A 13,963-nucleotide genomic window follows, 5' to 3' on the forward strand; every position below is an offset into this window, starting at 1 on the left:
AATGCGCTCCAAGTCCTCATGGTGGTGTAGTGACTTCCCAGTCATAAGACATAAACAATATGCATGTTATCATGGTTTTAGTGTAATAAAACCACTTACTAACTGTCCCTGTGTAAATTTACAGCGAATTTTACAACATCATTGCCATGACGACGTAATGTCAACAAAGCCTAAAATGACAATTTAAATAACTGTACATCTCAAATAATACACAAGTTTTAACAGAAAAGTTAATGTGTGCTTTTATAAAATTAAAAACTTCACATTTCTGCCTTTAAACCCTCCAAAATTTGGCCCCATTCACTTCCATTGTAAGTGCCTCACTGTAAGCAGATTTTTTCCTTTTCTTTTTTTATTATTTATTATTAAGGACGGATGAGTCGAAATAATTTTTTGTGGCAATCAACATTATGCCAAAAATACTGTCGATTGAGCTGAACTTCTATTGAACCTGGAATATTAAGATATGCTTTGATCAACACATCTAAAGTAGGGCTCGGCGATATGGCAAAAAAATATATCACAATATTCATTTTCATATCATTCGATATCGATATTCAAATCACATTTTCACATTTTTTTGAATTTCCAAAAAAAGAAGAGAAACCAAAATCCTAAACAGTCTAAATAGTCTTTACAAAAATGCATTGGGGCCCAGACACAGCCAATGCAGTGGTGTCTGAGGGACCTTCTATGAAATTATTACAATATTTTATAGAGTTTATCAATTGAGTGCAGCTGGATATGAATGTTATAAGATGATCTGTTCATTTTGAATCATAATGAAGGTATAATATATATATATATATATATATATATATATAATTTTTGTATTTATTTTTTTTACATTAAAATTATTTTCATATTTCTTTACATACAGATATCCAAGTATGGGGGCATAGAAGCCCTTGTGACTGAGGAATGATACTGTATGGGCGTTCAGGGGTATCTCCAGAGAGAAACTTTTGAAAATGTAAACGTCTGAATGGACAATTTTTCTATTTTCATTAAAGTGAGAAAGACTAGGCTACAAACTAGTAATTTTTTTGTCTTTCATCCTTGTCAGAGATGATGAAATCTGAATAATTTCACAAAATTAGAACAAAAATCTATTTGTTTATTATTAAAGGCTTGGAACATGCTGATTAATAAAACTAAATTTGTTAAGAAAAGACTTTATGGTTTAAAGGTGCTCTGGAAACACGCACCTCATGTTTACTCACATGTGGTGAAAAGATGAAGTGGGTACAGACCGGAACAGGGCATCAGTGAAGCGTGTGTCAGTGCTTGAGAAAAATATTCAAGAATACAGTGCAGAAAGATCAGATATGATGTAATCGGCACTGTTGTTTTGTCATGCTGCTCACTAGAGATGTTGAGAGGGCTTAACCGTCATCATGATGTCTTGCAGTCAAGATGGAATCAATCTGGGATCCAGAACGCGGTGACCTGCATAGTGGGGGCAATAGTAACTGCATACAGTCTGAAGCTGCGTTTACACTGACACAGAAGAAATCTACACAAAGCCACTCCCAACACTAGGGACCACTTGCCCCGTGCTGCTGCCGATTTTACCTTCCACCTCGCGAGCTTGACGCTCAGCTTCCATAGGAAGGAATTGAAAGTGCTCGCTCACTATGCGCCAGTGGACATACACGATAAGAAAGCCAAACTGCTAGTGTTTTTAGCAACACGCATGTCTAGATGTAGAACACAGGCTAAAAATCGATCATCGAATTATCATCGATATCATGGAGTTTGTTTTATTGCGATAAATACTGATATCATTTTATCGCCCAGCCCTAATCAAAAGCTTTTCTACTTTCTGTGAAAGAGATAAGCTAGACTTGAGCATTTGCTTTTAGTCCGTTCGGGACACAGTGGTACAACATCAGTTTTAGTTTCCATTTTACAACAGCAACAACAAGCCCGGACATAACTGCATCTACAGTAAATGTATAATGGACTCTGCTGTAAAGTGTTCTCTTCAACATCAGATGCTTTTCAGGCAGAATTTTCCCATCACACACAACATATCAGACAAAGCCAATCGAGAATAAAAGTACTGCCGTTCCACTTGTAGGATTAAAGGGCAAGATCATCTGAGGCAACAACATATGCTGTCAGGAGGTCTTCTATCCTAATGTATTCTGATAAACCTGCTCCTTTGAAAGTGCATTTCTATTGTGTCTTCAAAGGTTCCTTGAACATCAGTAAGCATTACAGTTGAAGCTGCACAGTAAGAACCTGCTTTAATCTGGAGTTCATCAGGCCCTGAGCAATGTTTGACACATCTGTACATCCCTAACAGAGTTTCCGCTAGAAAAAAATGGTGCCGGTCACGGTTTCGTTTTACGGACATTTTGATGATATGTCGGTCATATATATCGCCTCTTAATTAGTCAAGTTGAGGAAAACTGGAGGCAGTCTATGTAACTTAAAAAATGACATAATCAGGCCGTATAGAATGCAACATATTATTATTAGCTTAACTTTCAAATAGACGAAAAAAAAAACATGAACGTCCGATTGGCGTCAATCAACGCCAATTGTATTTTACTGTGGTTTCACACACATTCACTTTTTGAAACATTGAGGCACGGATGTACCTAATACAAATAAATAAAACATCTCCAGTTAACTAGCAGATCATTCATTTAGTCCGTTATTAAATAAGAGATCTAGCGCTAAAATCTGTTGTTTTTGAAATCAAGCTGAGCTTCGTGTCCGCTGCTATCAGTTGCATGGACGACGCGCTGCGCGAGTTGCGCAATCTTCACTAGGACGCTGCGTTTCAATCTATCGCCGTTGTGGAGACTCTCTATTAATTCGGTGAAATCACAAAATAAAATGCACACAAACGTGTCCCTGCTTGATATAGACTGTAACCATGCACTGATGAACATAGGCTATTCAGTTTTGATGATAGAGAAAAAAAACTGCACGAATGCGTGGATTAGAAGCACTGATCTATCTATAATGAGATGTTCCTGATTCACCATCGTCTGGCCTCTGAAAAAAGCTTTTAAAGCTAGTCTGCCTGGGCCTGGCCATATTTGAAACGTCTCACTCAATCGTTCGTTGTTTAGGTCTATATTGTAGCCGTTTTAGGCGTGCGCTTTATTTGAAATGCAGCACGCGATGTTGTTTCATAACTTTCAAACGATAGAGCCTGTTCCTGTATAACATAGCAAGAGATCGGTGTATTTTTGCTTAATACATTTTAGGCTTATTCTCAAATTCAGATTGTGTTAGGGGGACGGGATTATTAGGCAATTTTAATCGGACAATTTGACCGGAGAGATTTAATTTTGTCGGACATTTAATTTTTTTACCGGCCAATGTCCGGTAATTACCGGACAACGGAAACCCTGATCCCTAATACTCAATTTCAACACATCCTCAGAGTCTGAATGGATGGCAAATGCGTAGGGACAAATTCTAAAAGGAGAAAAGATGAGCATTCGCTCCTTTTCCACAATCGGGCCAGTGTGAGCCAGGACTATCAACTGGCCAGCTTGGAGCCATAGCTCCAGAGCTTGAGCTGCGACACCAAAATCGATTTGCGTTTCCATCATCTGGCCAATAGCTCTGCAGAGTTGCCGCTTTGTACATTTAGCATTTTAACAGATTTGTACTATACCCATAAAATAAAATGTTTTATTTTTTCCCCAACCTGTACAACTTTGCGCTGGATACACAACCTGGCAAGTTCTGTGAAACTCTGCCTTTGACATTGACCCCACCTCACTCCCCATTTGGCCTTGTTTTGCAAAGGGTAATCGCAGGCCAAAGGTCATTGGCCCAGAGAAAGTCCAGAGGAGGCATGATGAAGCCCTGGAAGTGACAGTGGGAACGTAACTGGCCATGGCACCCACTAGCACACCCCCATTTGGCCCGATAGTAGAAACGCAGCTTTTAATTCTTTAAAGAAGAGATGCAGGTGTAAACAACTGAACTACAAACAACCTTCAATAATAATGTACTTCTACTCAAACACTTATTCTTGTGCTGTATATCTCATTCTCAGATGACTGGTATTTCAGAACAGTCACTTAAAATTTCAATTGTACACCTCTGAACTTTAAGAGCAGAAATGAACAAGCAACCATGATGATACTAATGTCCTCTCGGACAGCCTCAGTTCCTGTAACTAGCATTTTATTTTTTTCCCTCCTTGTGTCCCTTCCCTTATTTGAATGAGTAATTGTCAGCAATGTGTTTCCACTATGTCTGCGTCCCTGTTTTCCTCTTGAGTGCTCAGTGTAATCTATGAGTCAGCCTGTCATAGCTGTTAATGTTTTTTAATGGCATTCATGATGACATCGTGTTCAATTACGGTTTACACTGGAATGGCTCAAGCAATAACACCAGAGATTACTCCCTCTCTGAGAGCTGAGAATTATGCAAACGGAAGATGAGGAGATATGAGCCAAGTCTTACAAATGCAGCTCTTGTCGCCTATTTTTACATCTTTTGAATGTACATCAACACTACCAATGGTTTGATCTTTGATTTCCTTCATATTTTCACATCATTTCCAAACCATGTCCTAAGTGTTAAATGTGAAGTAACTATACTCTGTGTTTGCACTACAGCTGAGGCCCAGCTGTGAGAAAGATGGGCACACAGAACCTGATAAACAAATTGGGCAACTGGCCATCCTGCGCACACTCAGCATTCAGCCAGCTTGCAGTCACCTAAATGTGCCAATTACCAATTTGTGCACAAGGATCAGGCCAATGGTAAGGCCTTCTGCAACCCTTCACACTCCTCAGTGCAAGACACATAAAAGCACCTAAAGGACTCTTAGACTGTGAGAAACAAGATTCTCTGGTCTGATGAAACAAAGGTTGACCTGTTTCGCCTCAATTCCAAGCATCATGTCTGGTGGAAACCAGGAACCACTCATCACTTGCACAATACCATCCCAACGGTGAAGCATGGTGGTGGTAGCATCATGCTGTGGGGGTGTTTTTCAGAGGCAGGAACTGGGGGACTGGTCAGGGTTGAAGGAAAGCTGAACACCGCAAAATACAGAGATATCCTTAATCAAAACCTGGTCCAGAGCGCTCAGGATCTCAGACTGGGTCAAAGGTTCACCTTCCAACAGGATAATGACCCTAAGCACACAGCCAACACAACACAAGAGAGTGACAACTCTGTGAATGTCCTTGAGTGTCCCATTCAGAGCTTGAACCTAATCATACATCTATGGAGAGACTTGATAATGGCTGTCCAACGATGATCCACATCCAACCTGACAGAGCGGGCTTCAACATAACAAAATGTGAAAAATTTAAGAGGTTTAAATACTTTCTGAATGCAGTTTATATACACTCACCAAGTACTTTATTAGGAATACTATGGTCCTAATAAAGTGCCCGACATAGTCTTCTGCTGTTGTAGCCCATCCACTTCAAAGTTTGACGTGTTATGCATTCTGAGATGCAAATATAATTGGTTATCTGAGTTACCATAGCCCTTCTGTCAGCTCAAACCAGTTACCGAAGCCTTTGTCAGCTCAATTTTTTTTTGGCAACATTCGGAGTAAACTCTAGAGACTGTTGTGCATGAAAATCCAGAGAAAACAACAGTTACAAAAATACTCAAACCAGCTCGTTTGGTACCAACAATCATGTTCTAGTCGAAATCACTGATATCAAAAAAACATTCCCCATTCTGATGGTTGATGTGAACACTAACTGAAGCAACTGACCCGCATCTGCATGACTGTATTCACTGCAATGCGGTCTCATGATTAGCTGATTAGTTAATTGTATGAATAAGTAGGTGTACAGGTGTTCCTATTAAAGTGCACAATCAGAATATTACACTCAATATACTCTCTCTTTGTCATGGGTCTCTTTCACTTACCCCTGGTTACACTTAAGCTTTTCTATTAAATAAATGGCACAGAGCAAATACATTGTCAAATTCTGCTAATGTTTTAACATAAATACCCAGGGTGAGTTTTAGACCCATTCTCTGTTATACAGAATCCCCTTATGCCTATACGAGCAGCCAGACATTAACTTGAGGACTTCACGAATTTAAGCCATCTATTTTTTACAGAATAGTGCAAGAGAGAGACAAGTGGCCTTGCAAAATTACTGATGAATGAGAGCATGTCTATTAAACGTAACCTTCTTCTGGAAAATGTCATTCCTCAGGTAAAGTGGCTGGGACACTGAGTATTTGACTAGAGTTTCTTATTCCTCCTTTCTACTCCCTTTAAAAATCATTAGTGATCTCTGGATCTCAATAATTGAATAGCACCACCATCTTCACTGATCGTATCTATAAGTGGGTGGGTTGATCTTATAAGACAGGGTTGAAATTGAGATGTAGTAGGCCACAATGTGCAATTAATTTTTTGTCCTAAGATGCAGGCACACCATAGTACTAATTCAAAGCCAAAATTTTGCTGACAAAGGTTTCCTTTGAATGGATTAATTTCCGGTATCTAAGAAGATAAATTTTTTCCTTTACTAGGCAATATAGAATTGACAGGAAAGTGAAGGAAGAGAGAGAAAGGGATTGGCACATGATCCTAGGAGAGCAACGTATTACTGCCTGTTCCGTGGCTCATAGGAAATGGTTTTGCACACCAGAGGCGACGGGATAACACGAAATGATTAACCGACGAATGGACCCTTCACATTAAGAGAGGAAAATGATCACCGTTGGCACATTCATGACTTTTCAATAGGATCCGCAAATCAAGAAACAAATTTACCCCAGTACGGTAGGTGGCGCAAAGCACCTTTCAGTCCTGTCCTTTGCTCATCGTGGATGAGAAGAATAGTAAACAACCATGGAAATCACAATACAAAAACAAGCAAGCATGTTCTCTAGAGAAACGATTGATGAAGCAGCAGCAGTGATGATGAGTGTGTTGTTGATTTGCTCAACGAGGAATATTGCAATACACCTGCTGGACAAATTAACTGACAGTATTATCACGTAGATACAGTTTGAGGGTTTAAAATTACTGTGCAACACACAAAAACACATAATGACTGTTACAACAAATCTTGTCTATTGGAACAATACTGATTGTATCTTATTTACATGTACTGTAAATATCTACTTTTATTATACATTTGATCAAAACAGTGTATGTTACAAATTAAATGTGACGACATCCAAACACAGAATCCATCTTCAGTCTGACCCATTATTAGATACTTTACTGTTAATGACAGTTCAGCTGTGAACGATAGCAAAGCAAAAACGATAACATAATTTTGTGGAGAAACCACCACGTTTATGGTATACATAGGCAGAGTGAACTGCAAGTCACAGTAAAAGTATTAATATTATGAATATTTGGCAAAGAAAAACACTTAAGATCTGTAAAGTTGTTTATTTAAAAAAGTGATAAAGGCAACAAATGCTGCAATATAAAATACATTATAAAGACAACCCATGTAAGATCAGTTTTTTAAAGGGGATCCAAGGCATTGATGCAACAACATAATTTACATGTTAAGAGAACCCATATGAGAAAAACAATATTTAAGTTAAAGCAATTGATGATGTCTCCTATTCGCAAACATTTAGACACCCGCCACACCCCTATTGGAGGCATTTAGAGGAGCACTTAAATATGATGATGCTATATGTAAAACCTAAACTAATGTGACATTAAAATGTGTTATCAATGATTTTGTGCCTCATTCTAGGAGTATAATTGACACGAGGTCAAGTTGTTTTAACCATCGATGATGCTTTAAAGTCATATATATGCAGTAAACAATGTTTATTTTGTCTTGTTTAGGCTACATTTTGAATTCATGACACTAATGTGCCAACATGCTACACACGGCCATAATATGCATCGGTTATAACGTTATTATAATTTATTATGACACGCTACGCTTTGCAAAGACGAGAGTATAAAGTTCATGCGCAGAAAAAAAGACAAAAGAACAATGATAAAAAAGGCATATCTTACTTTGGGCAGATATGTGAATGGCTTTCACTGCTGATTGCACATGAGTAAATGGGCACTTAAGAGTATTTGAGTAGATTTGATTTATTTTGTAGATTAATTCAACAAAAATTGCATAACGGTCTTGGAAAACCTCTACGCGAACGATCGTACAGATCAGGGTAAATTTGCACTAGCTCACTTTTAACACTGCACGGCAGTGTGTTCATGTTGTCTGATCTTGACTGACTGAACAACATAAACAGAATTAGGTAGGTGGAGCTCCAGGTCATGATGTGGTCAGTTAAAAGGGGTTAAGCAGCTTGTAAGAATTTTTCCTAAAAGTTTGCCCAGGCGACCTGCCACGAACCACAGAAATGAACGCAAAATCAGTTTCTTTTTGGCCAGATTTTATTCTAAATTATGTCACACCTGTTCATTCTTTGAATTCATATGAAGAATATTGTGGCTTTCTGTGTTTAATGTTGGTGGTCAAAGTTGCATTCTGTGCATTAGCGCCACCATTTGTGCTGGTTTTGATAACACGAATGTTCGCTCTAGGTGTGAATCAGCTTCATAGGATTCCATTGTTTCTATTCACAATGTTAATCACGGCGAAAATCGCATTTGGTGTGCCAAGGCTTTAAAATTGAGATTCAATTATCTACGGACTCTGATTACCCTTAATTTAACAACCATTCCAGTGTAGCTAAATAGGCTCCAGTACATGTTTCCATACAATATCTATCAATTATATAGTATACTGTAGAAGCATACATTCTTATACTAACATGTAGGTATTATACAAAAGTTTAAGTGAAGTTGAAAACACAGGTGGAAGCATCTTACTTTCTCAGGTGGTCATGTTCTTTCAGGAAAAGCTCTGTCCGTCTGTTATTCACCCCCGATCCACTCTTATATGTCCTGACAAGATAAAAAGAGCATTGAATAACAATTAAACAAATACATGCATTCTTAGGCAGCTAACTGTATAAACATTATCCTATAGAAGGCCTGTAATTTTAGATGTGATGGGATGTGGGGGCAGTGTGTTGTGCACAGGGTCTCTCTCTCACACAAAGAGCATTCAGTGTTAATAATGAATGAACACAGTGCTAGGAAGAGTAACCCTTTCCCAAGAGTTCTTTAGGAAAAGGGAAACTAAAGACAAAAACAGCCATGTTCACGCAACACCAGTCCATTCTTAAAAGACACCCAGAGACTGGCCTGACAGCACTAATTAAAATACATCTCAGACGATAAGGCCTGCTTCACACATACTGCTTCTGCGGCACATGTTCATTATGGTTCTCATAACAGTTACAGAATTCACACTGAATAAACACTTTTACTTATTTTAAGGCAGTCCCTTTCTTTGACTTTTAATTTCTGATATGTGAAGCACTGGATATTTGAAAGCAGTTAAACAAATGTATTATTATTATTATTATTATTATTATTATTATTACTACAGAGCTGCAACTCTGTGATGCAGCATACATGTTGTCTGTTTGAAAGCTCTACAAGCTCCTGCCCCACAGATGTAGTATGTGTGAAACAGGCCAAAGAGACAGCGACCTGAACAAAAATCTCAGTTAAACTTAAACTTGGAGTGTTTTTTTGCTCTCTGCACCTTTTGTAAACAGACTGATGTCGAAGGGATATTTATCCAGTTTCTATGGGGTTATCCCTGCCTGTTGGTCTAATAAATTGTCAGTCCGAAACAACCAAAGCGACAGAGTGCTGACAGCCAACTTAATAATTCCAACAAGGCTTTAAAGGGCAATGCACCAAATCGCACAGGGGTCTTTGTCAATTCTGCCTGCTGACATTTGCATAGTGATGTGATGCAGAGTCCTGCCGATCGATGGGGGGGCAGGAAACAGGAGGTGCACAGCACGTGCCGCACGAACTTAGGAAGTAAGCAGAGTGGCAGACAAAGGCTCCAGCAGTGGTCCAGCTGAAACTAGAACCTCCACGGCCTGCACAACAAAAAATGGCTGGGCACGAGAAGTGTGCAAACACTGACAAATTCAGCAGTGTGTTACATAAGGTACATTATCACCCCCTGGTGGTAAATACAAATAATACAACTATTGTACCGGGATGGTTCACCCAAAAATGTTAATTCTGTCATAATTTACTCACCTTCATTTTGTTCCAAACCCATACTACTTTTCCCATGGAACACAAAAGCAGATGTTATGATGTACCAATGTCAGTAACCTTTCACTTTCATAGCATGGAAAAAAAAGATGAAATAAAAATTAAATGGTGACTAATTTCCAACATACAGTCCCGGTATTTTCCCCTTGGGAACTTTCTAGATGAGAACTCTTAAGAACTCCACATCCGTGGAGACTTTTCCCTCTTGCATTCGAACACACAAAAGCAACCCCACAGTGATGTCATCTAGTGTCGACCATTTTTCTTCTAACGTTGTTTGCACGTAGTAACAACAAAATCAACAACACAGATGGAGAACCCCAAGATACGACCTACACTTTTGTTTAGGCTGTTTGACACAAACTTTGTCTTCAGGTTACAGACTTTACACTGGGTGTCAGCTGCACAGAGCTGCGTCCTTGGCTTCGTTTCACTTTACATTTAACATCCACTCGCTAACTCCGCCAAGCACATCCCCTCAGGGGAATCACTGCTGCCATTTTGGAAGTCCGTTCTACTTAAGTGAGCGAGGGAACTTTCTGTTGGAAGTTTTAACAGCATAATACTTGTAGTTACCATAAACTGCTTATCAAACAGATATAGCCTAAATCTTCATCGTTATGTTAACATTTTTGTTATTGTGTAAATCTTGATTAATCCTTTTAACAATTCATTCTAATGAAAAATAAATTAACACGAGATTTATACATAAGCCTCTGAAATCAATCTCTGAAAACACTGTTTTCTTAGTTGAAAATAAAAATAATTTCAAAATAATCCCACAAATTGACATCAGCCTTCAACATGCTCCAAATGATCAAGGGTTAAGGGTGTTCCAGTTAAAACCTTTGCACGTCTTCTGCCAGCAGTGGACACTTGCACAACGTAAGCAGTGACGTACAGGACTTTGCAAAAGTTTTAGGCACTTAAGATGCACAAAAACTTTTGTCTTAAGATGGTTACATACATTTTAGACTCCCAAACATTAATTTTGCAAATAGAAAAGATTAGAATAGAAGAACAGGGTGCTCTGCAAGAGATGGCATTGCCCCCACAAAGCCCCCCAATGAACATTGAGTCAGTCTGGGATTATATAAAGAAACAGAAGCAATTGGGACAGCCTAAATAGAAGAACTGTGGAGAATTCTCCAAGCTTGGAACATCCTATCTGCCAACAACCAAGAAAAAATGTGTCCTGGTGTATCTAGGAGAATTGGGGCTGTTTTAAAAGGCAAAGGTGGTCACACTGAATATTGATTTAGCTGATCTCTGTTTACTGGACTTTGTATGATGTTAATTGCTAAATGAAAACTATTTATGGCATTATTTTTGAAGACATCCTCACTATGCAACATTTTTCACAAGTGCCTAAAACTTTTGCACAGTACTGTACATCGGAGTCCATGAGACAGAGTGAAGTTTGTGAGGGAAGGGAATAAAAATCTAAAATGAAACAGAGCCATTGAATCTGCAATGCAGGCAAGACTAAGATAAGACTCACGCTTAACTCAGTGGAAACCATGTTGAAAATGCACTACAAAACAATTTTTCATCATGATCTTGATGAAAGCAAAACAGTTTATAATGGATTTCAATTACCCACTCTCAATAAACATTTTATTATTTATGCCCATCATCCCTGGAAAAATACAATGTAGTAATGTAATGTAATGTAGTAATCAGAAATCACTTTATTTTTCAAAATACATTTCTCATCTCTGCTGTCATTGCGGCTACAGGGATGCAGCACCGTGAAGCTCATGCACCGTTATAACCTGCAGACACAGTTTAGGTAAAAAGACCTAACAAATGTGGTGAATTTGAACGGAAGCAAAGCTTTATATATGGTTCTCAACCAGCGGGCCAGGACCCACTTGGTTTCCTCAGCACACTTACATGGGGGCCTCAAGATGACTTAAAACTAATTTAAAATAAGAAATATTAAAATAATCCAACTTAATTAAAATGCTAAAAAAAAAATCTTTAAGATGTATGCCCACAAATTATAGACTCTTTCTGAAACTTCTAGAATACAATATTATCCATGATTAATTATTTTAATCAGACACGTCTAGTTTTGGGCAAGGGGACCTTCAAATATTGTCTTGGACAGTAGTGGGGGGCCTTGAGTCAAAAAGGTTGAGAACCACCATTTTAAATAATGAGGACGATTTAAGACGAAACTTTTCAGTTTACTCGCTGATATTAACTGCATGCAAATGCAACGCACTGTGTCAGCACACTTAAACATAAGAAAAAGTGGCATCTTTATTTCATTACTTTAAAATTAACACAGCTAAAAATATTTTTGTTGGATGACTAGTGGAGCATCCTGTCTCATGTGTAGAAAGTGTTTATTTCTAGGACTTCTGTCTGCTTGTTTTACATTTGTCATCTTCAGTCAGTCATTTAAATGCTGCCAAACAGCCAATTTTTGTCACTTTTTTGATGGATACGAGTCTGGTAGATCCAATTCCTCTGTTACAATTCGGAATTCATATGTTTAATCTTCAGTTTCACGTGTCACCACGCGCCACCGTCTGTAGCCATAGCAAAAGCTCCAGTACCCACACTGGCACCAGAGTTTCCCATTTAGGTTTACAAAATCTTATAAATATATAATATAAAAGAGTTTTTCATATGTTATGTATAATATTTTGCCATGTGTAAATAAAGCTTTTCACGGTTTCTAACCATGGATTCTAAATTTGTACTGTTAAATTAACCGTGATATTTTTAATTTGAATTAATTACTATTCATTTTAATAGTAAAACCGTATAATCTCGTCATCCCTAATTCAAAGCATACTCTTAATTATTTAAACACTGTATCATATCAAACATTCAGAAATATCATTAGGGTTAACGTTTCATTTAAAAAATTACCCTTACCTGCTCATCTGAAATTCCTGTCTGATTTCCTCACCATGAAAAACAACTGATCATTTCTATGGACAACTTTACCATCTCCACTGACTCTACATATGACTCATGTGTTATATTTCAGGTTTTCTAAATTCATACAAAAGTTTTTTGTGTATAATAGACCTACAGATGGAAAATGAATATGTTGTCAGCCACTGACTGTCTTGGGTGTTTTATTCCTGCAGGGGTCACTTGACCCTTCAAAACCAAATCCTCCATTCATCTGCATGCTTTAAGAATGCTTTATATCCATTTGGAGACATTTTACACTGGATAATTATTTAAAGAAAACTGATAATTGCAAGGATTCATACCTGTGAATGAAATCCACCTCAGCATTATCTATAAAAGCATTTTTAAAAATCCTCATCCAGTAATAAAAAATTAGGTACCATGTGACACTGCCGTCTAGTTGGGTGATACCAACTCATCCAATGGAGGGGGACATCAGTTTTTGTCTCAATATGTCAGACTCACAGCCACGCAATTACAAGGTATCTCATACAAAATAATTTTTAGCATTTATAAAAATATATATACAAGGACAGATACATGATTGGGGGGACAAATCACCCCCTTCACAGCATGACGTGTGCCCCCCGTCTCCCCCAATTCCATGCCAGTGCTGAGATGCCTATGCCCGGCGAAGAAAGGCTGCCACAAAGACTGATAATAAGGACCGTTTCACCGCTCACACGGTTTTCCCTTTGCCTTGTCGCATGTGAAACGCTACATTAACAGCAAGTACACAAACTTTTCATATTCGCCATACCTCTTCCACTGCATCGTTCTTAACTGCTGAATTAAGTTTGTTGTCTTACAACACTATGCCAGTATTCCCCACACCCTGTGATGCCATGAGTGCTGCTCAAGTCTTAAAGTAGCTGCGTGTCTTTTGCAACAATTATGGCACGATCGGCAAAATTACAAATCAAG

General features: G+C 38.3%; 1 protein-coding gene across 1 annotated transcript in view; it reads right to left on the reverse strand.

The window, feature by feature from the left end:
- Positions 1-13,963, reverse strand: part of LOC127629913 (Golgi SNAP receptor complex member 1) — a 49,921-nt gene that overhangs the window by 24,485 nt on the left and 11,473 nt on the right. The window contains exon 6 of the mRNA XM_052107221.1: positions 8,786-8,860. Within this exon, the coding sequence (XP_051963181.1) occupies positions 8,786-8,860 (75 nt within the window). The remainder of the gene's footprint in view (positions 1-8,785; positions 8,861-13,963) is intronic.

Source organism: Xyrauchen texanus, chromosome 36 (assembly GCF_025860055.1).
Source record: "Xyrauchen texanus isolate HMW12.3.18 chromosome 36, RBS_HiC_50CHRs, whole genome shotgun sequence".
In the NCBI taxonomy this organism is placed as follows: Eukaryota; Metazoa; Chordata; class Actinopteri; order Cypriniformes; family Catostomidae; genus Xyrauchen; species Xyrauchen texanus.